The sequence below is a fragment of the Diadema antillarum genome, unplaced genomic scaffold (assembly GCF_040938485.1).
Source record: "Diadema antillarum isolate AM-2024a unplaced genomic scaffold, OU_Dant_1.0 seq00001430_RagTag, whole genome shotgun sequence".
Lineage (NCBI taxonomy): Eukaryota > Metazoa > Echinodermata > Echinoidea > Diadematoida > Diadematidae > Diadema > Diadema antillarum.
The window spans coordinates 26514-49960 of NW_027272181.1; the positions used below are offsets into that span (position 1 = coordinate 26514).

The following is a 23447-nucleotide window of genomic DNA, read 5'->3' on the forward strand; positions in this document are numbered from 1 at the left end:
TGCCCATATATGTTCATATTGCATTTACAAAGAGGGTATCATGATCAATATGGCATCTGAGGACACTGACTTGTCACTTCTTTATCTGTACATTGCTGACACAGATTGCTTCTCTTTGTAGAGATAGCAAATCAAATTGAAGCTGTCCCCACAAGAAATCAAATGACAGCCTCCATGATTGCACAAAGAAATACGTTAACCAGTACACAGGTACCATGTTAACCTGTTAAAGATGAGTCCCGAGAATACTCGGGCAGGTGTCTATGGAAAATGAGTGTTATAGCAAAATCCGTCCATCCTTAATGGGTTAATAACCCTATGTGTCCTCCTGTCGCTCTCCCAGATATACCCTGTACCACTAGCACACCTGTGCCCTTGTGTACTGTCAGTTGCTATGACAACTCATGAGGAAACTCCACACCACTGGATTCTCGATAACAATGCGACATGACTTTGGAGGTCTGAGATTTTCTCCTAACACCACATGCAGCTCATCTCAATGTGGAGTGAACATCACAGAAATAACGCAAAGTCCTTATGTGTTACAGGAAGTAAATGTTGTGCGCTTGAGCATGGGTTGGAAACTTTCTGTCAGCTCAATGTGTACTAGGATATTGATATGGTTTGAACAGGGAGGTGGAACGAGAGAGTCTTTCCACCTACTGTAAAACATGATATATTCGCGGCATGAATTTTTCGCGAATTGCAGCCGACGGCCTTTTTTGCGGCATGAAATTTTCGCGAACTACCACTGGCATTCAATGCATATAGTGTAGACAAAAACTTTCGCGTGCATTTTAATTTCGCGAATCTTGGCGCTCGCGAAATTCGCGAAATTAAAATGCACGCGAAAATTCCTCGTTTTACAGTATTTGGTTTGCCTGTGCCCAAAATACTCTGGACTGACTCATGACGTTGATAGCTGAGATCTAAAAAAAATAACTATAAATACATAAATAAAAAGAAGAATATGCTGATAATTATGAAAACTTTGAGACTTACACTTTCAACTCACAAACAATGTCTGCTAGACATCATCTGATAAAATGTCTGTGTCTTCCTGGCAGGTCACAGAGTGGTGGTAATAAATAGCATTCCTGGTTCTCCGTCCCCTTCCTTGATATCTTTCAGATGGTTCTTAAACAAACACTCTCATTGCTTGTTCAGCTCCATTTTAATTGTGTGACTGTCCATGCATAACACAAAAATAAATACATGGGTACAGAGTGAAACATATGCACTCCTATGATTTATCGCTGCATCTAAAAAGTACTCCAATGCACCTGCTGTGCTATGATCTCCCACTGGCCTCTTGCATGATGAAGTTGTTCAGAACGAGCGCTGTCTGGTCCACCTGAAGCTCACTCTGTTCTAGTCTGGTGCCATGGAAACGGGAGAAAAAGAGATGCAAAGACAAGATTGAATGGGGGAAAGGCCTCCTTGTTCACAAATGCCGCTGCATGCCTGACAGTTGCATTTGACAGCAAAATGCTTGTACAGTGGACTCCTGTTATAACGAGGTCCTCGGGCCCGGCAGTTTTCTTTCGTTATGTCGAAATTTCGTTATAACCGAACAATAAAAATACATAGAGTGAATAAAGTTACAGCCTGAATTTTCATTTTGTTGAAATTGGGATTTTGTTATAACCGTGTTTGTTATAACGGGAGTGCACTGTAGATGTAAGCACAAGATAATTCACGACTTACTTCCTCAAACCTAACTCCATTCTATTTGTGAGTAAACACTTGTCACACATTGTTGATGGTCCCTGCTATAGGTTATAGCCCTATGTAATAAGGACATTCGCATCTTTGCACTTTTGTCTACTACATGCCTTCTTCAACATAAATTAATCACAACCTACTCTTCTATTGTTGGACAACAGCAAATATCATATATCAAAACAACAACTACAAAATAAGGAGAAGAAGCAAAGAATAAGAGCAACAGAGGAGGAGAAATGACAAAACAGTAAAAGGTCATGGCACTCACTTTGCTATCCTCCTCTTGTACTTCTGGAGTTGCTGCTTCTCAAGGGGTGTCATCATCTTCTCAATCTCCTCCACCTGGGCGGGGTCGGCCCCAGAGCCCTGGAGGGAGGCAGTGATAGCCTCCACCCTCTGCTCCTTCTCAATTAACCTCCTGGCAAATGGAAACAATTTTGGGCAAGTTATAACATTTTGGATTGGCATGGTCTTTGAATTCATCAGTCAAAAGTCACTGCACTATGATTATATGGGCACAAGAATACAACTCACATTAAAAACATGTAAGTTTAATGCCTGGTTCATTTTATCTTAATCCTGTTTTAAGAATAGATGAATAAACAGACAGACAGAAAAAGGAAACATAAGAACCAAATAACATCTAGCAGAGGCCATATGTCAAATAGCATTTGTACAGTGGATTTGATTGGTGAAACATTTTTCACTCAGTCCCACCCATGTTGATTTTTGTATGTGAAGTGTCCTCCCTGGTTTAACCCTATTTACCTGTTCTCTGCTGACTCGTACTGCCTCCTCAGCATGGTGTTGATGAGGGACTTGTAGCAGCGCTCCATCAGCATGTGGCTGACCTGACACAGGCTGACAGTGAAGAGGTAAATGGTGCGGGACGGGGCGTGGTCAGGGGTGCGCGGGATCTCCTGAACACTGAGAAAGTTCTCTGAGAACATCTGGTACACCAACTCCTTGGCCTCCTTTGCCGGTATCAGGGCAAAGTTTTCTATCTAGATAGAAATAGAAAAAAACAAAACAAAATCTGGTTCATTTGATTTCTTAATGTCAAATTGTTTGCTCAAAGTGAATGTAGAGTTTGTGACAGCACAAACTCACATGTTGTGTGTTCAAAAATGTTGTTTGCTCATTACTGGCATTCATACAATCAAACTCTCCCTCAACTCACATTTCTACTCTAAATAATCTCCACACTCAACAAGGACATTATTGTAATTTCAGTAGCAATATTAATCATCTAATCCATGTTTCATTAAAGCACTTTTTGCTCAAATGTAAAATTCCTCAAACTCGCAAATTACAGAGAAATGTCTATGACATGTACGATCAAAAACCATCAGATTCCTGCACTAGTTTTTATTGCTCGGTAGTTTCTATCATTTTTATCCAGATCACTTCTATTGACCATAAGAAAATCATCTCTTCTTGTTAACTGAACTTTACCATTCTCATTTGTTTGGAATCCTTTGATCTGATACATAGCACCACTACACTCTGTGGTTCCACATTGAACAGCAACACAAGAGTACAATTTTACATTTGTTCAAATTTGCAATAATTTGCGTAATTTTCCTGAAAGTTTGCAAGTCTAGACCACATCAATCGGACGGCAGCAGAATCATACCAAAAGTGACCTTGACATTTGAATGGGAGGTATCAGAAGGGGGACTCTAACCCCCTGAGAGAGGGCACACAAACCTCTTTCTGCTCCAAGTACTTCTTCATCAGAAGGGTCTTGAAGATGCGGTAGCTCTTGGAGCCAAACCGCTCCTGGACGACGGATTCGATGTTGGCCGTGCAGATGATGCGAGAGGCCTGCTCCAGGTCAATGTCGTAGGTGCCACCGCCGGCGTCACTAAACTTCCTCACGATCGTGGTCTAGAAGAGACAGATAGAGCCACAACAAAAGAACAGAGAAATGATGGTCAGAATTCTCCTTCTTCATCTGGATACTTGACTGGACACTCCACATACACTAGGTTTACACATCATATATCCTATATTCTTACTACTTTCTTATTCTTCACACATGAACTTATGTACTGATCACTCACTCGTGGATGCAATCTATGTTTTGAACAGATTAACACGTGCACTGACATTTCAATTTTACAAAGACTGGTCATAACTTTGTTCCTTTTTTTTTCTACTAAGCCCACTGCTTAGTGCATTCATTTTTATCTATTTGTAACATCTCTACACTGATGACAACTGTGCCTTTTTGCACGTACCCATTCACAGCTCGTGCACATGTATGCATGGTTTTCCTTGTTGAAATTATTCCATGACTTTGAATTTAACTTGCTACATCATCTGACTCATAAACAATATTATTCTAGCATCTTCATGCAATGTATTTGCCTCAGCATTCAATCTGATTTTAAACATCATCTCATTCATGAGGAATACCATCTTAAAGGCATGATTTACCATTTGCAGATGAAACAAAAGCCCAGCATTAATGCTTTAAAATAGTTCTAAAATGTGAGTAGGGATAGAAACAATCACTGTAAAAATTTGAATCTGTATAATCGATGTTAAGTATTGTTAAATGCACAAAATGGGAACAATAGTTATAATAAAATGTTCCTGCCTAAACAGTATACAGCTATGGTTTGTTGAGAAAAATACTGATATCTCCTTCTATCTTAGGCTTTACTACAAAAATTTGATATGGTAGGATGTTTTGTGATACAGCAAACCTAGACATATGCATCAAATGTGATACCATGAACATTTTTAAAATCACTCCCAAAGGTGAACAGAACCTTTAAGTATCTTTGTGCAAAGTAAATACATTTTTGCATTATTTAAGAACCTGACAAAGTTTATAATGGAGCATCTCAAAACACAAAGCAGAAGGAGTGCAAACATCAAAGCTTAGTATCCTTAAATCTGAAACATCTTCCTCACAAGATGTTATGAATACATGAATCACACTTTAAATCTGACTGGGCTTCCCTACATGAAATATCTACTGACAATAGTGCATAGGCACAGGGTCACATTCTTTAGTGTTGTCTTCAGGTAATTCAAATGAATAAACATTAGAAGCTACCATACCTGATCATCTATGAGTAGTTTCATGTACTGCTCCAGGCGCCGGTGATCTAGCTTGCACTCACTGGGCAACTGACGGGAGATCTCGTGGGAGCTCAGTGGCTTGGTAGATCTGGCCATAAAGTCAGTGGTCAGTTCGCTTATCCTCAGCATGGTCCTCACGACCTCACCTGCTGTCTGGAGCATAGATAGAAATATGAGACGTAACCAGGGCTGTCACTGACAAAAAAGACAACATCTCCTCTTTATAACATCATCATCACCATCATCAGACTCATTAGGCCTGCTTACATGCAAATTCACAGTGAATGATCATGTTTCTGGTAGTAATGTCAAATGATAAAAGCTTTGATTTCAAGTTTCTTATCATCTGGTAAAATGAAATGAGTTTAAGAAGCATGAATTCCATGTTTCAAATGTGGATAAATTATATGCCAGTGTAATGTAGTGTCAGTAATCTTTGTGCAGGAAGTACAGACAGAGTTTGACTCTGTCAGAAAAGAGAATTGTTTTCATTCTCCCTTAAACATCAATTTCAATTTGGGACACAACTCAAACAAATACAACTTGCAGCACTGAAATAGATGCAATGCATTTGTGCTATAATGAAATACCAAATAGTACCAAAGTTACATTAATTACAACCTAATCAATTTAGTTCTTCATATTCCTTTTCTTTTTTTCATCCACTATCTCGTTGTTCTTATCTACCTGAACTCATCGACAGCGACAGTTGACATCATGGTACAAGGGAAAGAAACTTGACTTCTGTTCACAATATTCATGCATGTTATGAATTAAATGCATTCTGGCTCTGGAAAAGGAGTGAAATGGCAGGTCACTGTGCAATATGAAATTATGAGCAAATGACAGGGGGCGAGACAAGCAGTACAAGCAAGAGCACAGTAAAGAAATAATTGTTTCACGAAAATATATTCTTACAAAATCACTCATTTTAACTTGACATCTGTGTTTTGTTTTGTTGTTGTAGTTTTTGTTGTTGTTTCTTGAACTTTATTGAATGCACCTTCATAGCATGGTGAATCTCAAGGTGTTCAAGGCAAATGTGACATAGCTTTCAAAGAAGCTAGGCCAATTATTTACAGACTCTGGAGTTTACGTGAAATGTACCTTGTCTATTCTTTGCGTGATGGCCGATATGATGTCCTGATCCCTGAAGTACCGGTGGAAGCGCTCAAAGTTCACCTGCCAAAAGATGCCATCATCTGGAGGAAGCTGCCAAATTTATGAGTAAAGAAAAAACAAAAACCAAGACTATTGAAAATGAAAAACACACACATACATACAAACAAACAAAAATGCTGCCAAAACTCCTGAAAAGAGGATACACATGAAACTGAAGGCAGTACTATGACTGAATGTTTCATATCGATTCTAAACATCCACCACATTTTGTAAGATCAGCAAGCCTGAATTACGTTGCCCTGTCACAAAGCACCCTTTGTTTCATCTACTGTAAGATCACTTATGATTGCAATGCTTGTTTCATATGCGAGTACACATCACTACACCCGAGTGGGCTTGATGACTTTACAACTCTGTCAGGTTTGGATGGTTTACTGAATGTTGATGAGAAAGTTTGGCAATTAAAGCTAAATGGCTGGGCACGTAAAGGGTTAACTTAAATGAGGGCAGACATACCTCTTTGCCATCAGCTGAACTTGTTGATGAACTCCTTGCTCTCTTGCTGCCTTCTGCTTTGCCGACATCTCCAGTTGACCTCTTCCTTTTCCTAAACCCTGATTAACATCACCAAAACATGTTTCAGTTCAATAAAGTAAATACTGTAATGTGCTGTTCTTCAGTATTAAAAGCATTCACTACATCTCTTCATGAGAACTTTATACTCCTGTTTCGGCTTCTGAAAAGTGGTGACATATGGAGATGGCACATGCCTTGGCTGGGTATCCCCTTTCAAAGATATGACACATTAGAATTCTCCCACTCAGTCAGTTTTGTAAAGAATAAGGGTTTAATGTTCATCCTCAGTTACGGTTTACCAATGTCATCATTTCCGAAGGCCTTGCCATCATTACAATCTCAATATCTAGGTATAGCCAGATAATCATATTACCACAAGGATCAAGTAGAGGGACAAGATGAACAATATGCCTTGTCCAAGTCATTGAGCACTTTCCACCCCCCCCCCCAATTAAGAATGACTAAAGCCCAATCCAAGTCTGCAATTTGTTTGTGTCATTTGGTTTCATAAAAGGAATATCGCAGAGAAGATTATATCTGATATGGTTTCCTTAAAAGCGCTTTACCAAATCAGAGGAAAAAGATCACTATGCTATATTGACTCAATAGCATGAGATACTGGGCATTACAAACCACACACATAAACAGTCATGAGTGTTGGACAGAAATGCACAGCATAGCTTTGTGAACTCTGCCTTGGGTGCATTCCAAAAGTGTAAGCACATAAATATGATCAGATTTGGCATGCTGCTCTTGTGTACCTTCGGTATGCAGATGGGCTGGCACTGTGTAAAGTTCTGTGTCACTGATCTTCAGCTGAGGTATGGCTGGCAACGTCTTATCATCCCCCTTGGCCTTATCCACAGGGTCACTGCATGCCGGCAACCGCTGGAGGAAATGTGTGTGTACAAGTTCAATGAACTTGTCCCTGATGACACTGGGATCAAGCTGATTCCCTGCCAAAAAATAGCAACAAATATGAGGGCATGTGATTATAAACCTGCACCAGCATGTCTACTTTTCAGCATATTTTGTGAGTATATCTCTGTGAGCAATGTATTACAATGAAATCTTGCACACAAGAGGACTGTATCAATCAACTTATTTTTTTTTTTTTGATAATCACACCCAGGGCAATGCCTGGGTAAGTCTGCATATATTTGCAAAATCAGTGTGCTCATAAAGAGTTGATGCTGTTTTACTCAAAGGCAGGCAAGTCATCTGCTGAGTTTGTAAAATGTCATACCCCTGCTCTGGGCACATCTGATTCTTAATTAATCTTGCCAAAGAAACCAAAAGTCAAATAAGATTTACTGAACAGTCTTTCTTTCCTGCCATAGCCTTTTCCAAAGGTCCTTACAATGTCAGTACTAACAGTTGTGAGCACAGAGACTAGAGGCGAAAGTGAGTGCATCTGCCAGAGAGTCTTTTGGAGTGTTTTGACCTTTTGAGATCTGCGAGTGAGATTATCATTCACAAGCAAGTAGCAAAGCCTAACCAGCGAACCTCGTGAACTATTTGGCTCTGAAAAGTGGTCAGTTAGAGACTAATGTATTGCTACATTTGACCATCAGCTGTATGTTTGAAATGCAGTATGCATGAGTGTTTTTTAAGCAGAGTCCCACTGATTGGTTGTTGTTGTTGGGTTTTTTCTCTATCAAATGATGGTAGAGAATTTGGTAATTCAAAAACAAAGATACAGCAATTCCCTCCGCAATTACTACAGAGAAAAGGTCTGTGACAAAGGCTATGATACCTTCCATTGCCTCCTTGAGTTTCTCCTTGACCTTCTCGATGACTGTACTCATCAGAATCTGCCCATGATGCAGCACCTCTTCAATGATCAGCTCCCCAACGTCACCATATAGAGTCTTTGCGCAATAGATGTACTGAGCGTACCGAACCAAGAGCAAGGCTCGTTGAATATCCGCTGTGTACTCTACCAGACCTCGCCGACTGACAGCAAAAGTCACAATGTTGTGCTGTACCAGGACACATAGAGCCTTCTTGACCTACAGAAATACCAAGGACATTTTCATATAAAAAGCAAGCCCCTTGAAGAATTCAGCCTACAATGAAAAGAGGAAAACACACAAATGGCAAACTGTAACATTACAGATGTGATTTGCACATGTCACGGTCGCACAGGAATTGAACATTTCTGCATGATTTGGCCTTGACTTCGTCCTCCCTAGCTATGGATATGAAAAAAACTAATTTAATTCGGTGGATTCACAGTGAAACAATGTGCCAACTATTGGCTGTAGTGGACAGACCAATTTTCAACTTTGGTATCAACATGCAGAACCCAGCTGTCTATACTGCCTATCTAGACTATAATCTATGTGACCGTGCATCACAGAACGAACACAAAGTCGCAGCCCTTGATTTTGCGTGAGGACCTCAAAAGGGTGAAATAGGTCAACCAAGTCAATCTTGAGTTTTTCATACTTTCTAAAAGAGCTATTCTTCGTCTACATTATTTATAAGTTTGGGGTCATAAAACGAACAGGAAAGTGTGTTTTCAACAGTTTTTCTACAACCCCTTTTTTGTAGAGTAGTGCGATTAGGTACGTCTTCAGAGGTCCCTTTTTATTTCTTTAAAATCCTGTACACACCCTTCAGTTTCAACTCCAATACTAGTAACTTTTGAATAGAGCTACCACCTTGAAAAGTACGGAAGCCCATTCATGCCACGCAGGATAAAACTTTCAGTGGAGCTAACTGGCGGCCGCCACTTAATTATCTGGCGGCCGCCACATAATTAAGTGGCGGCCCCCAGATAATCAAGTGGCGGCCGCCAGGTAATTATCTGGCGGCCGCCACTTAATTATCGTTTAGCGATATCGATAATATCGGTATCGATAATTATGTGGCGGCCGCCAGATAATTAAGTGGCAGCCGCCAGATAATTATGTGGCGGCCGCCAGATAATTAAGTGGCGGCCGCCAGTTAGCTCCACTGAAAGTTTTATCCTGCGTGGTACGAATGGGCTTCCGTAGAAAAGTGACATTATGGACAGAATGTGTTGAGCTTGCTCAATTTCAGCTTAAACTGATAATCCCTTCATTGTTGTTGCTACGGTGGTTTACATCCTGTGTTTTCTCTCATTCATCGCACAGCCAGCACGATTTCTAAAGATTAAGTGCTTGAATAGACCCTTTACTTCAGAGCAAGGAGCTTCAAAGCTCCTTGTTCAGAGCCTCTTTTCTCAGTTCACACCTTTCCAGAGTGTGTGCTTTCTTTCCAATATTTAGATAGGTTAGGGGAGTCCATTTGAATTGAGTTATACATCATTTCAAAAGCTTAGAATCTGCTCTTTCAGAATCTGTTCTTACCTAAAAATCCAACATTGGCGACTTTTTGTTGGTTTTGTGATGCAGGGTCACATATGGTGTGTATAGATAGGTGTGTGTATGCTCACTGGCTATCATGCGAGGGTCTTAAAAACTTTTGTAGTTTTGAATGTATTGTATGTATATCCATGATTTTCATTGACATTATCATGCGTGCACCTGTTGAAGCCAACAGTGTTATCTTCCCAGTGCACATGCATCTCAATCTGGCAGTTATCTCGACATGTCATGTCTGATAATCTTGCATGATAATAATAGCAGAGACAAACAGACACTGACATAGATAGGGTTTTACGTGCAGTGCAGATTTTCAGATGGAAAATTAATTTTATATGGGGGTTTCTCTCCAAAATTTTAACTTAAAATATAGACCTAAATGGGTTTCTACACATCTCCTGCTTCACACTGCACATCTTGTTTTCTTTAAATGTACAGGTAGAGTAGCTATAGATAGCTGGAGCATTACATTAGAGGCACACCTAGACAGAAAGATCCGTCTGTCCGGAGGAGTCTTTTATATTTAAGACGTGAGGGGATCCGTGAAGCCAGACGCAGTCTCCGCGGGACATTCCCCGACAACCAGATACAGACCGATCTTTCAGTCAAAGGCACACCAAGCCAGACCACAGGGCAGGGATTTCAATGTCGACCATTTCCAATGCGGCATTTCGGATTGCGGCCTGTCCACTACTGGCACTGCAACTGATACTAGGTGGCGTACCATATTGTGAATCCACCGAACTGCTCGGGCCCAGCCAGGTCAGGCGTCAAGGCCTTCCTCCGGAGTAGACATTTCTATACCGGTACTCATGTCAATGGGACAATGCATCTGATTTTAAAGGACAAGTTCACCTTCATAAACATAAGGATTGAGAGAATGCAGCAATATTAGTAGAACACATCAGTGAAAGTTTGAGGAAAATTGGACAATCGATGCAAAAGTTATGAATTTTTAAAATTTTTGTGTTGGAACCGCTGGATGAGGAGACTACTACAGCTTGTGAGTCATATGCGTACAACAGTATAAAGAAAATGTAAAGAAAATTCAACATATTTTAACTTTTTTCGCATAATAAAAGAGCACTTGACTTGCCTCTTTCTAAAGGCAGGGGGAATAATATTACCCATAACATTTGTCGGTAACGAGTTGGGGGAATGTGTACTTTTTTCAAAAGATGAAATTTTGTGAAATTCTCTTTATATTTTCCTTACATTGTTGTACGCATGTGACATCTAAGTTATTCACACACTGCAGTAGTCTTCTCATCCAGCGGTTACTGCACAAAAACTTCAAAAATTCATAACTTTTGAACGGATTGTCCGATTTTCGTCAAACTTTCAATGATGTGTTCTACTAATATTGCTACATTCTCTCAATCCTTATGTTAATGAAGGTGAACTTGTCCTTTAAGGACTGCCCTCGCCCTGCGCCCAACCTGCATATTAACTAACATAACATTTTATTAACAATGTTATTGTTATTGTCATTGTTATTGTTAAAATTTTATTCAAACAAGTAAAAATGAAAATGACAAATGACATCTTTGAGTGACTACGTAAAATGTAACATTAAAGGCAGGATGAATTACGGTACAAAAGTGTATCATCACATGGCCCGAGTAGTTGATATGCGTATGGTTGTAAGGAGTATTATCAGAGACACTTTACACACGCACAAAATGCATTTACAACATGGTAGAATACTACTAGAACATGAGAGGTTTGTCATTTAGCATACATAACGTTAGGTGTTCTAGTTGTAAAAAAAAAAAAAAAAGACAACTAGAAGTGCTATATATGGGACTGAACAGTGCAGTGGTCTAGACCTATTGGCCTCGGGACTTACCTGATCGGCCCTCAACTTAGTTTCTGCAATCACTACTCGTGAGCTATTTGAACCATACTTCAAAAGGTAGGTGCAAACGTTTTCAACAACATCGCCGAAATGTTCAGCAATAACGAGAGAAGCCAGTTTGATTTGAACATCTGACATGGTGTTTGTCTTATGAAGATAGGGCCTGCAGCACTGTACGACCAGGGAGGTGCCGTGTGCTACCTACCTCCGGCCTCCGATCCGACTCCGGTCGCGGCCTGGTGGGCCTGGTACGTGATGTACGTGTACGCACTTCCTATACTAGTATGAAGTTGTGTTCACATGTCATCATAACACACGATGCATGCTAGCTATCTACCGCTACGCTATGCATGCGTCGTCTGCGACGAGGTCCTTTTGCTGTTCTTTACCGGTGAATAATGGCGAAATCGTCGATCCCGCAAAAGGTGCTCGTGCATCTCCGTCGTAAATCACAGGGATTTTATGAACGCGCAGTCTTCAAGCAGGTAATTCAATATTTCAAATCTTGATTGGAGGTCTCTGAATGTGAACAGCAGCGAATAAGAGTAGCTGTGGTGGTGGACTGAGCAAACAAATGTCACCACAGTCCCATAAATACCCTAAGATGTTGGTTTTGTGTTTAGTCCATGCGTGGTGGCTAGAAAGCTAATGTTACAACTACTGAACTGGATTACAGCTGGGGGTGCCTTCTACTTTCTAAAAGTATAACTAATATAAGGTTAGAGGTCTACAAGTGAACTGCTTGTACGCATTTAGATGAAACTGAATTCAGCTGGGTTGGGTTAGGCGTTTAATAATATAATAGTAATAGTAACTAGATATAAATCTAGGTTCAATAATATACGCTTGAATGAGAGGGGCGACCTCATTCAAGCGTACCGCATCATAACACAGTTAGACAACATCGACCCAAATTCCATATTCCAGAAAACAATATATCAAGGTACCCGAGGACATTCCCAGAAACTTGCAAAGACATGTCCTAGACTGGACGTAACAAAGAAAACACTTCTACAGCCAACGAGTGGTAGACAGCTGGAATAAACTCCCAGAAGATGTCATCAGTCACAGACACTCCTCACCTTCAAAATGAAATTGTCTAAATTGGGTTATTAATGGGCTAAAAAGCTCCCTAAACCCTGCCACACTTGCAATCTATCTACGTGAAGATGGAGGTGTGGCATTTCAAGGTAAATTCAAGGTATAATTCAATAGTAATACAAATTAACTGTTCAGATTGTAAAAGATTCGGCATGGTTTAATTGTGCCACTTGATTTGATGTTTTGAATTTGCATTTTTGCAATTAAATCTTGGCCTTGGTCTAACTCTAGACCAATGTATTAGTAACAATAGTGTCCAACAAATCCACACTATATAACTTACATTGAAACCGACACCCTTCTATTTATACTATAGCATCACGCGTAAAGAACGAACTTTCACTATGTGCCGCGCCAGGGTTTCGCATTCTTCATTTTTCATGTGCGCTTGTGAATTCAGAGTATTTTTTTTTACATGTGAGTTAAATTTCAGGCAAATTGTGAGGTAGAAACATTAGGATGTCGATGTGTTGACACCCAACTATCCTTACATGAATTGCAATAAAATTTGTTGTGATAGGATAAGTTCTACTAGATATTTTTCTCCACCAACAAAGATTTTTATATTAGTATTACTGTCACATATGGCACTTTGACGTGCTAATATCTATTATTTTCTTTGTGATGTGGTGCTTTGTTGCAGTGCATACTAGATTATCTCGGCTTTACAGGGACCAGGGGTGAAGTTACCTGCCGCCTGGAAGGCGATCAGTTGATGCTGTCACCTGTTGATCCTCAGACTGATGAAGACTGCATTTTGCTCAAGGTTTTATTTCTGTGAAGATTTTGTGATAAGTGGTCTTTCAAGCAAACTATTTGTATTTCTTGTAATCGCTAAATTAGTTTTGTGTGCAAAAGGATTGGTTCTGTGTTTAATTTGTAAACAATATCTCGCTGTACTGTTATTTTCTTTTTTCAGAGGATTATTCCAAAGTGAGGTCAGGATTATGCTTAACTGTCAGAGAGGATAGATGGTAGAAACTGAGATATGTATCATATCTTCTTGGAGCCTCTTTCAAAAGGAATTGATTATTTATTCATTTGTGTGCCCATGGCTTTGTTTCATCTATTACCATGGTCTTAGATCTGTAACATGCAATAGTGGAAGCTACCATACCAGCTACTGAGCTGCTTGCATGGCAAATGATTGGTCTTTGTGTTGTTGCGGCCTTTATAATTTTGCATTCGTTCCAAGTTGCACCTATTACTTTTTTTTTCTTGTCTTTTTTTTTTAATGGTGATGTAGGGTCCTGGCTGCATTTGCTCAAACAAACTTCCTTTTATTTTTCACCAGCATCCCTCATTTTGTCCATTGCGTCATCTGTCGCCCGATGATGTCCCAAGCATACCAGAGGAGATTCTAGAGCGTGGTGTTGACTGTGGTGTGGCCACACTCCTGTGGTCTGCAGATCATTATTTGCTACTAACCAGGAGAGCTTCTCACCTCCGCACCTTTCCCAATGTCTGGGTGCCTCCAGGGGGTCATATAGAACTTGGAGAAACGGTGAGGCACCAAACTCTCTCTCTCTCTTTATTTTTTTAAAAGGATGGTACAGTATTGGTTGAGGTGAGGATTTGGCTTTTAACTTCTTCTTTTTTTGAGAAACTTAGAAACCACTTTGCAAAATGTTAAAGAGCATACAATTCTAAGAGGAAGTCAAAGTTTGTTTGATGAAAGTGGGTCGTGAAATGGCTGAGATAGCCAACGCAAAGCGATCAGGATCACTTTGTTTTACTTTGTTTCTGGATATCTCAGCCATTTCAAAACCAATTTTCATCAAATAAGCTTTGAATTCCTCTTAGAATTGTATGCTCTTTCATATTTCATAAGGGGTTTCTCATTATCTCCAAAAATAATAATAAAAACATGTTGGAAACCTGAAACTCCATCTCAACTGAAACTGTACCATCTCTTTAATGTCTGTATTACATATTTTTACAGTCAGTGGCACTGAAGAAAATAATGCCTATATTTACAGGGTACACTTTTAATTCTTTATGTAAAGATCAACAAGCAAATTATCAACCCATTTTATGTAGGCATAAAGTTACTGTGAATAATTTCCCATCTGTCTGAAATGCTACCCTACCTTTGTAGACATATTCTCTTCAAAGAAAAAAAAATCATCATCAAATAAATACTTGATATGAAATGGAAAGACAATGTGTGCACAGCTGTAATCAACCTAAAATGAACGAATCCCATCTAAGGATGTATGTGAATTTCATAGATCAGATTGCTTTTCTGGTATATATGATAACAGAAAAGCAAATGCGTAAGCCAATCTTCCAATGCATGAAGCCAACAAAGGAGACAGCATTGGAGAGTGCATACCTCCTTCATATCATTGTCCAATTCATGGCTTTCAGGGACATGCAGTTATAAGCTTTGCTGCAGTGAAGCAAGTTCATATACCTGCTACATGTATATGCCATCTTAGGTTTGTCAATTTGAAGTCTTCATTATTTACAAGATACAAAATTGAATACAGATTTTGGGGGATATAAAAGAGATACAGTTTCATTTCTCATTAATAACAAAAAGCTGGTTGCTCTTTCTGCATCATGTTTCTAGCTCAGTGGACTACATAGTACAGTGGAAACTCGATATAACGAGATGGTCGGGACCGAGTCATTTTCCTCGTTATAGCCGATATCTTGTTATATCAGTAGGCATAAAAGAAGGCATTAAACATAAAGACATTAATTTGCACATGTGGGACTACCCATCATATTTCAATTAATACGGATAATTTGATATTGTGTGTGAGGGTATTACTCACCTTTATGGGTAAGAAGATTTTTTTCACCAAGGTAATCCAATATAAAGAATGTGTTTCTTATGAATTGTAGATGTTTGAATTTGTAAATTTATATACCTGCTTGCGATTGTATCAAGATCGTCTGTGGATTGGTATGTGGTTATCGTATGGGTGTGTGTTGTGTGTTAAGCTTGAATATCGTCTGCACAATGCTGTGTGTGTACGTGACACATTCTGTATGTACATTATGACTGCGTGTGTGTGAAGATGGGGAATTCCCTACGTAGAAGGCCAATCACAGCATCAGATTGCCTCACACCTGCTAAACGTCATGATGATGTCATGTATACATATGGTCGTCCCACCACATTTTCTGCATGTATCAGTGTGCGCGCACACACACACACTTACACGTACAACATGCAGTGCTAGCTGGAGTGCACTGAAGAAAATGATTATGTGTGTACAAGACAGTTTTTTGGCGCATCAGGCTTTACAATCTCGGAAGATGATAGCACAGGCGAAGTAAAGCTTTACCGAAGGCATTTTGCTTTACCTCGCTATAGCAGGTTTGATTGACTATGTTTTTCTTTGTTTGGAAATCACAAAATTTATCTCGTTATAGCAGTTATTTCGTTATAGCCGATCTCGCTATAAAAGTAGCATTTTACATAGACTTGTGTGGAAGGAAATTTGGGACCGGGAAGATTTCCTCGTTATAACCGATATCTCGTTATAGCAGTGTTCGTTATACCGAGTTTCTCCTGTAATATGTCTTAATGAACACAAATATGTTCTGTGGTTACAGGTATCTATGTGAGTATAATTCTGCACACAGCAAACTACCACATAAACCTCCAAATTTTTTGATAACAGTCATTTTGTGAGCCAAGATTGATACCATCATGTTAATCTGCAGCTGTTGCCTGGAAAGACTCAACTCTCTTGATTTAGGAAGGGTGCCATCTGAAATAGATTGAGATGAAGAAGAAATAGAAATAAAAAATGTATGTTCTCTACAAGGTATTTTAGCTTTGCTTTAAATTCTCTGTAAAAAGGCCACTTTAGATGATTCTAGTGTGGTATGCTGGCCATGTATTGAAATTGCATGAGAAAGAAATGATGCAGTAAGTATTCTCAAAATCATTTAAAGTTAGGTGTCTTTTATGTGGAGCAGATGTAACACAATCTGACCAAAATAATCAAATCAAAACAGTGAAATAGTTATTTCATAGTTCACCTATGCTTTGCTAACAGTAATTTCATATACAACAGTTTGTCAAATAAATTTTGCTAATTGCATTATCACAGTGTAATCTACGACTCATTTCTTGATAGAGTATGTTTTCCCTAGATGGAATTCAAAGCCCAGTAGTAATATGACTTGACATATATTGCAAATGATTGTCATGTGCTGTCCTACTAGAATTGTTGGAAGTTGAATGCATTCTAAGCATGCTGACTGTGCCTCTTTCAGTTAATTGAGGCTGGTTTAAGGGAACTAAAAGAAGAAACTGGACTGCAAGTCAATCCAAAAGAATGTCGGCTGGACCTTGTGGCTCTCTGGGAGGTGAGTGGTGAGAAGAAAGGGTGAACTCTGTGAGAACTGTGTAATGTGTGGTTGGAACTACTAACACAGGTATTGCAATATCTTGTTGTACTCTACCATGGAGCAGCAAATGCGGCTTCCTGCTCTTATTTTGTAAGTTCACATGGACATGCGATCCTGTCTGACTTGGAAAATAATGTCAGTAACTTCTGATTGTCGGAGCAGAGAAATGATAAAGGAGAAATGTCTCACATTGTACTTGCTTCTGTTCCAGTGCTACTTATGTAAATGGACATCAGTAAGCCTGAGCAATCTGTCGACATTTTCTGCTGGTCTTTCCATATTGTTAGAAATTTTGCCTAGTGAATGAATTGATTGCAACTGATTAAGAATTTACCCTTCACTGACATGAATATGCACCAATTATTCAGTGTTTTTGTAGTAGTCGATGATTTAAAAACAAAGAATAAAAATGATAATAATAATGAATGAATAAATAATAAATATCATTTATAAAGCACTTATAACAATGTTTCTAAGTGCTGAGCGTCTCGAAGAAAAAATTAGAAAAGAGAAATTCAATTAATAATGGGCATACATACCAGTACTCGGGTTAGACCCGAAGTAACAATCTTATTCTGAGACAGGTGTTGTATCCTCTAGACTACTGAGCTTCCGCCCAACAGCCAGTGCTGGTTCTTATCCCTTACAGCAGTGGGGACTGTGTATCAAATTCAAATTAATGAATTCTTGTGTAGAGTTGTGTTTATAATGGAAGCTCAGTAGTCTGTTTTCCTGTATAAAATAATCTATTGCATGGTACATGTGTAGCATGTTGGGAACTGTATGTACTTCTAAGGCACCACGCAGGAGAGACTTTTTGCCTAGAAGGCAATTTTTGTTCATCACATTTAGAATTTTTGTTGCTGTGCATCAGTAATTTCAATTTCATTTTTGTTTCTCTAGTCAGTCTACCCACCAATGTTGTCCAGAGGACTTCCAAAAAGACATCACATAGTAGTCTACCAATCAGTCACTTCTTCAAAAGACCACCACCAGCTTGATCAAGAGTTGTGCATAGATCCTAATGAGGTTGGTGCTGCAGCCTGGCTGGAGGAGTCTATGGTCAGAGCTTTAACGGGGATTGCAGACAGCATGGAAGATGAAACTGACAACACAGAGCAGAGGAGAAATTTTCCAGACTTTATAAGGTAATGTTTTCAGTCTCATGTTTTGTTACTAAGCAGCAACAAAAATGCGTTCAGAATCTTTTGTTGTCATGAGTCCCACATGATATTCAGCATTCAGTAAGAGTACTTGTTTCCAACAAATGTCTTGTCTGTACATGGTTATATATACATGTATATATATATCACATGGTTCGTGAGAAAACACCGCATCATTTTTACATTGTGGTCAAGTTGGCCGAGTCTCTGTTTTAGTGCACCCAAGTGCAGAATTGATAATGGAAGAGTGGGACAGTTTGCTTATAATTGAGAATAAATTGATAACAATCTTGATGAATGGATGACGGATGACAGTATTGCCTAAGGGTTTGTTCAAGCGCTCTCTTAAAGTGTACGAGGCTGAACTGTAATAGTGCCAGAGGAGTGCTCAAATGCTCCCGAAGTGTACCATACTGTATCGGTCCAGAAGTGGATCACTTCCCGATGGGCTCCAAAAGCGTCCTCTACCGTACTATGCTGTGCCGGAGAGCACTCAAACTGGTCCTGAAGCTTACTGTACTAGAAATTGACATGAGAAGAGGGCACATAACACACACTACATGAAAGATCAGATTCTCTTTATTAAGGACGCCTGTACCGGTATGTAGTGTAAGCGCGAGAGATGAATGTGCATGTTGCTACAAAACGTGTCGCCCATCTGACTCGAGTCAAAATACAACTTGTGAGGTACACCATCTCTAAGCTCCGGGAGCACTCAAACTCTCCCAATCTTGCATGGTACAGTATGTTGCAGATCGTTTTAAAAAAACAACAACAGCAACAACAACAACATGTTGTGCCAATCCTTCTCAAACAAGCAAATAAACAAAAAAGGAGGAAAGTCTTCAGTGTTCTCTCTGGGGTTGGTTTCATTCCCCCTCCAGAGCTACAGTGGTAGATCCCTCCTCCGGCCAGACAACGTGCCAGAATGTGTCCACAGTCATATTTAGTGAGAGAGCGCCCCCTAGTGGCAATGATGTGGAGCGGATAAGCACAGGAACTCTATTCGCGATGGAGCAGTGGTGTAGCAAGAATACCAAGAGATGATAGTACAGTGTACACGGCTCGGACAGCCGTGGGCAAAATACGGGTAGCTCACAAGGACTCGAAGCAAGCTTTACAATCAATATAATGGATTAATTGAATTCTCCACTGATTGCATTCACTGCTGAACTCAATGTGTCTTTCTCATTGTGCAGCAATCTGGACAAATTATTTGATCATGTATAATTCACATGTTGCTGAATATAATGGACATGTGAAGTACAGATGTGTGAAGAGTCATAGCAGTGTATGGATTTCCAATCATGTTTGCAGTGACTGGCAATGAAATTGCAGACTTGATTTGCAATCTAATAGTAATCATATATGATATACATTATCTTCAAATGACTAATACATTGCTCGTCATTGTGATTTAGAGGGAGTCTATGTGATCAGGTGCCTGTGCAAGATTCTATTAATGGGGAACTGCTGGAATACAGTTCAGTTAATGACCAGTCATTTAATGTCATTAAGTTGTTAAACCTACATATTAAAATATTGATCTTATGTGCTTTGTAAATATCAAATGAATTACCAAAGATATGATGAAGACAGCACAAGATATATATTTTATGCAAAACTGTCAGCAATTTTACTCTCGATCAATATATTATGTCAATCTTAAAGTGAATTTCTTGTCGTGAAGGAGACCAGATGATTTTTAAACTTCTGCATTCTTGCATCCATATATTAGTTTAACTGGGTACAGAATTTGTAATGATTGGGATGAGGAATAGGAATGTTTTCAAAATTAATAACAAATCACAATGAACAAGGACGATGACAAAGCAGCTTCACATAAAATGCATGATTGGGTGCTCAAGGAAGCAGAACAAAAAAAAAAAAAGAATGCGTGCATAGCGTTAATTCTATACAGGTGAACTTGTTAGGCAAGTTGTATTGTAAGTGAATTACATTGCTACATTTTACAGTGGTATGTGTAAGCCTGCTAAGTCATCATCCTTGTTCAGTGTGTTATGTTTTGGGTTTTCAGAGTCTTGGTTTATCTGCTCAAGGACCAGAATAAATTCTACAGATTTGTAAATTGCACTATTTATTTATGTACTACCATATGTGAAATTATATAAACTGTCCGGAATGCGCCCTTTAAATTCACTTACAATAAGTGCTCATGTCATGTGAAGTCTGTTTACATCTTCTCTAGTGATTGTCATAAGAGGGCTTCTATCTTGAGAATTACTGAGAATGGCAACACATTGCACTGCATACGATAAAATATGAATGAACCCACTGCTTGTGTTAGCACAAAGATGGTCAGCTAAATCTTTTCTCATTCATCACTCTTTATATGCCTGGTACTACAAAAGGGCAAATATAAATAACATTGATGGTATACCAAGAGTTGCTATACACACATCTTAGCTGGGGCGGGGCAGATACTTTCAGTGGCCCTTGTCCTTCTGTGAAAAGCTATATAAAATCATGGTATCGGTGTCACGGACAAAGTTTACATGGCCCTGTTTCACAGATGCTGGTACCCCAAGAGCAGCCAGTGCATTTGTATTTTTAACACAGAGATTTAGAGCTACTGGTATGTGTGTATAGTATGTATTATATACATGTATGTATGCTGTCAATCAAACTTTAGAAGGGCACACTTGTAGTCTAGGAGTGGGGGCAGTAAGAACATACTCTTTGGAATAGTCCATCGAACCCTGTCAAGTGTAATCGTGCCTCTGTAATGTCTTGGTGAGCTGTCTGGGGCATGTCCGTGATCAAAATAAGTATTGAGGGAAAATAAAGACTTCAGTACAGTACCACATTGTTGTTATTAAGATATAAACATGTTGTCTTTGCCAGCCTTGAAAACTTTTAGACTCACGTGATGATCAAGCCAATGTTTGGCAAAAGCACCACATCACCAACTTGCTTTGTTTTCACAATAACTCAGTCAATTGATGCGTCCGAACAGGCAGTCGGGACATTATTTGCAATGTTCCAAATGCACCTTTGTTCATTGCTTAGTCTACCAAAAGTAAATAAATGGTGTGATGTATTTCATTCTGATGAGCCATGATGAGAGATTGAATGTTTGAACCTGACTACATTGCACCTAATTAGCAGCTCTTTTTGCAATGGAAACCCATTTTCTTTGCTCAAAGTTTTCACTATTTACCATTAATTTCTGGTCAGTTTTCCCATTGTTTGTTATCATTATATATACACTATATATATATCGTCGCTGGGGCGACAAGACCTCGTATCTACGAAATGTCAAATGTTCAGGAGAGCCAAAAAACATGGCGGCCAAAGCACTGTGGCAAATGGGATAGCCTTTCCTTTGACATGCCGTGGTGGCTTCATTTTTCGAGTAAGACAGTTGAGATTTGGACAGGACATCACTTAACCCATTATTTGACCATTAATCCAAAAAAGTCATTTTCACCAAAATTGCAGACACAAGGTCTTGTCACCCCAGCGACGATATATATATATATATATATATATATATATATATATATATATATATATATATATATATTATGTATCTTTGTGAGTTATGAGAAAGGAAGGAGAAAATGGTGCTAGCTTTGCCATCATTATATATATATATATATATATAAATATATATATTCATACCAATATTTATATTTAGGATTCATGAGGTATCCAGTTGAACACATTAGTTGTGCTGTCCAATAATTTCCACCTGTCACTGGTTTTCTAAATTCCAAACTCTCCCATTGCAAGGTGCATTTTATGATAGTATGCCCCAAGTCCCTACCTAAAGTTCTGGCTCAACACTCTTTGTTGTTGTTGTTGTTGTTGTTGTTGTTGTTGTTGTTGTTGTTGTTGTTGTTGTTGTTGTTGTTGTTGTTGTTGCATTGATGAAAATTTTGCACTCCCTTCTCTCTCTCCAATTTTGATCTTTTTGCATACATTTTTTCCCCAATACCCAATGTAACTGGGAACCTGATATATCACCTTACCTTTGCTGTTCCTCATTTCATGCCTTGTTTGAAAGGGTTTACATCTTGCCCAGTTACTAAAAGTACTCAGCACAATGTCTGAGTGATTACTTTTGTTTGTTCTATTTGGCTGTAAGCAAATAATGACTTTCGTATGCATATGTGTGACCAGATTTTAGTTCTTTTTTTTTTTAATGAAATCTTGTAGTAAGAACTGTTCTCTATTTCTCTATCGATTCAAAACCAACAGATCAATACTGACGTACAAAGAACTTACATTACTTTATGACCATTGGTGTTAGCACAAACTGAACAATAAATTTCAAAGTGAATATCGCTTTAATCTTTCTCTCCGTCGATCTTTCCTAGTTCTGCCCTCCCCCCCCCCCGCTCTGTCGCTCACTCCCCCTTCTGTTTCATACCCTTTTACGTCTCTCAGTATACTACAGTTGTATGTGTATCTCTTTCCGTCTTCTGTGGAGATGAACGAGAGAACATTAATTTACTACTCGTGACATTGCATGTTCTTGCATCATGAGACAGAGATAGTGGCCGCTTAACCGATCATGTGATGTGACGTCATAAACTCACAAGACATGTGTGGGCTACTCTCGCTAATAAGCAAAGCAGTCGCCTTCATGCAGTCTGTTACGCCCTTTGTGCAGGTGCAGCCGTGCGTGAATGATTATGAATACGCCAACTATTATTAATGCCGCAATTTTTTCCGCCTTAATCGATTAATTTCCGGCCGCAATTAAAAAAAAAAAGGAAGAAGAAAAACAATGATAAATGCTTATTGAGTTTGTAGCTTGGAGCGGGGGGGGGGGGGGGGGGATAAGAGCAAAGTAGAGTATACACATGAAAGCTATGTTGGTGGCCTTATTCGTAGCGAAGACACCCCTATATATGACTTCACATGTCCGTGTTGGCCCTTTGCAACCCTTGCTGTCACGGCTCATGTCCATCTAAACAAACAAACCTCAAAAGGAAACACTATGTTTGCTTCCTTGCCTGGCAGAAAAAAAATGCTCCAGTGCTTGTTTATCCAGGTCACCATTCCCAGAATACTGACTTTTTCATTTTTCTGGCATCCGTTCATGTTCAT

General features: G+C 39.2%; 2 protein-coding genes across 2 annotated transcripts; one reads left to right on the plus strand and one right to left on the minus strand.

Annotated features, from left to right (window-relative positions):
• Nucleotides 1–1218: 1218 nt before the first annotated feature.
• On the minus strand, nt 1219–11868 carry LOC139709385 (DNA-directed RNA polymerase III subunit RPC3-like). Its single transcript, XM_071621347.1, has 10 exons — nt 11722–11868; nt 8276–8531; nt 7281–7475; nt 6460–6557; nt 5929–6033; nt 4801–4974; nt 3436–3615; nt 2494–2729; nt 1994–2143; nt 1219–1376 (listed from the first exon to the last, which is right to left on the minus strand). Exons 1-10 carry the CDS (start codon nt 11866–11868, stop codon nt 1292–1294), a joined length of 1626 nt encoding a protein of 541 aa, XP_071477448.1. The 3' UTR covers nt 1219–1291.
• A 260-nt stretch (nt 11869–12128) lies between these two features.
• On the plus strand, nt 12129–19452 carry LOC139709386 (nucleoside diphosphate-linked moiety X motif 17-like). Its single transcript, XM_071621348.1, has 6 exons — nt 12129–12215; nt 13475–13597; nt 14126–14335; nt 17071–17163; nt 18109–18353; nt 19253–19452. The coding sequence occupies exons 1-6, from the start codon at nt 12129–12131 to the stop codon at nt 19413–19415; spliced, it is 921 nt and encodes a 306-aa protein (XP_071477449.1). The 3' UTR covers nt 19416–19452.
• The last annotated feature ends 3995 nt before the right edge of the window (nt 19453–23447 follow it).

Coding starts and splice junctions, on each gene's coding strand:
- LOC139709385 (XM_071621347.1), bottom strand. CDS start 11,868: ATGTCAGATGTTCAAATCAAACTGGCTTCTCTCGTTATTGCTGAACAT. Junction 6,034..6,459: donor GTTCAGCTGATGGCAAAGAG/GTATGTCTGCCC, acceptor TAAATTTGGCAG/CTTCCTCCAGATGATGGCAT. Junction 1,377..1,993: donor TACAAGAGGAGGATAGCAAA/GTGAGTGCCATG, acceptor CCATGGCACCAG/ACTAGAACAGAGTGAGCTTC.
- LOC139709386 (XM_071621348.1), top strand. CDS start 12,129: ATGGCGAAATCGTCGATCCCGCAAAAGGTGCTCGTGCATCTCCGTCGT. Junction 13,598..14,125: donor AAGACTGCATTTTGCTCAAG/GTTTTATTTCTG, acceptor ATTTTTCACCAG/CATCCCTCATTTTGTCCATT. Junction 17,164..18,108: donor ACCTTGTGGCTCTCTGGGAG/GTGAGTGGTGAG, acceptor TTGTTTCTCTAG/TCAGTCTACCCACCAATGTT.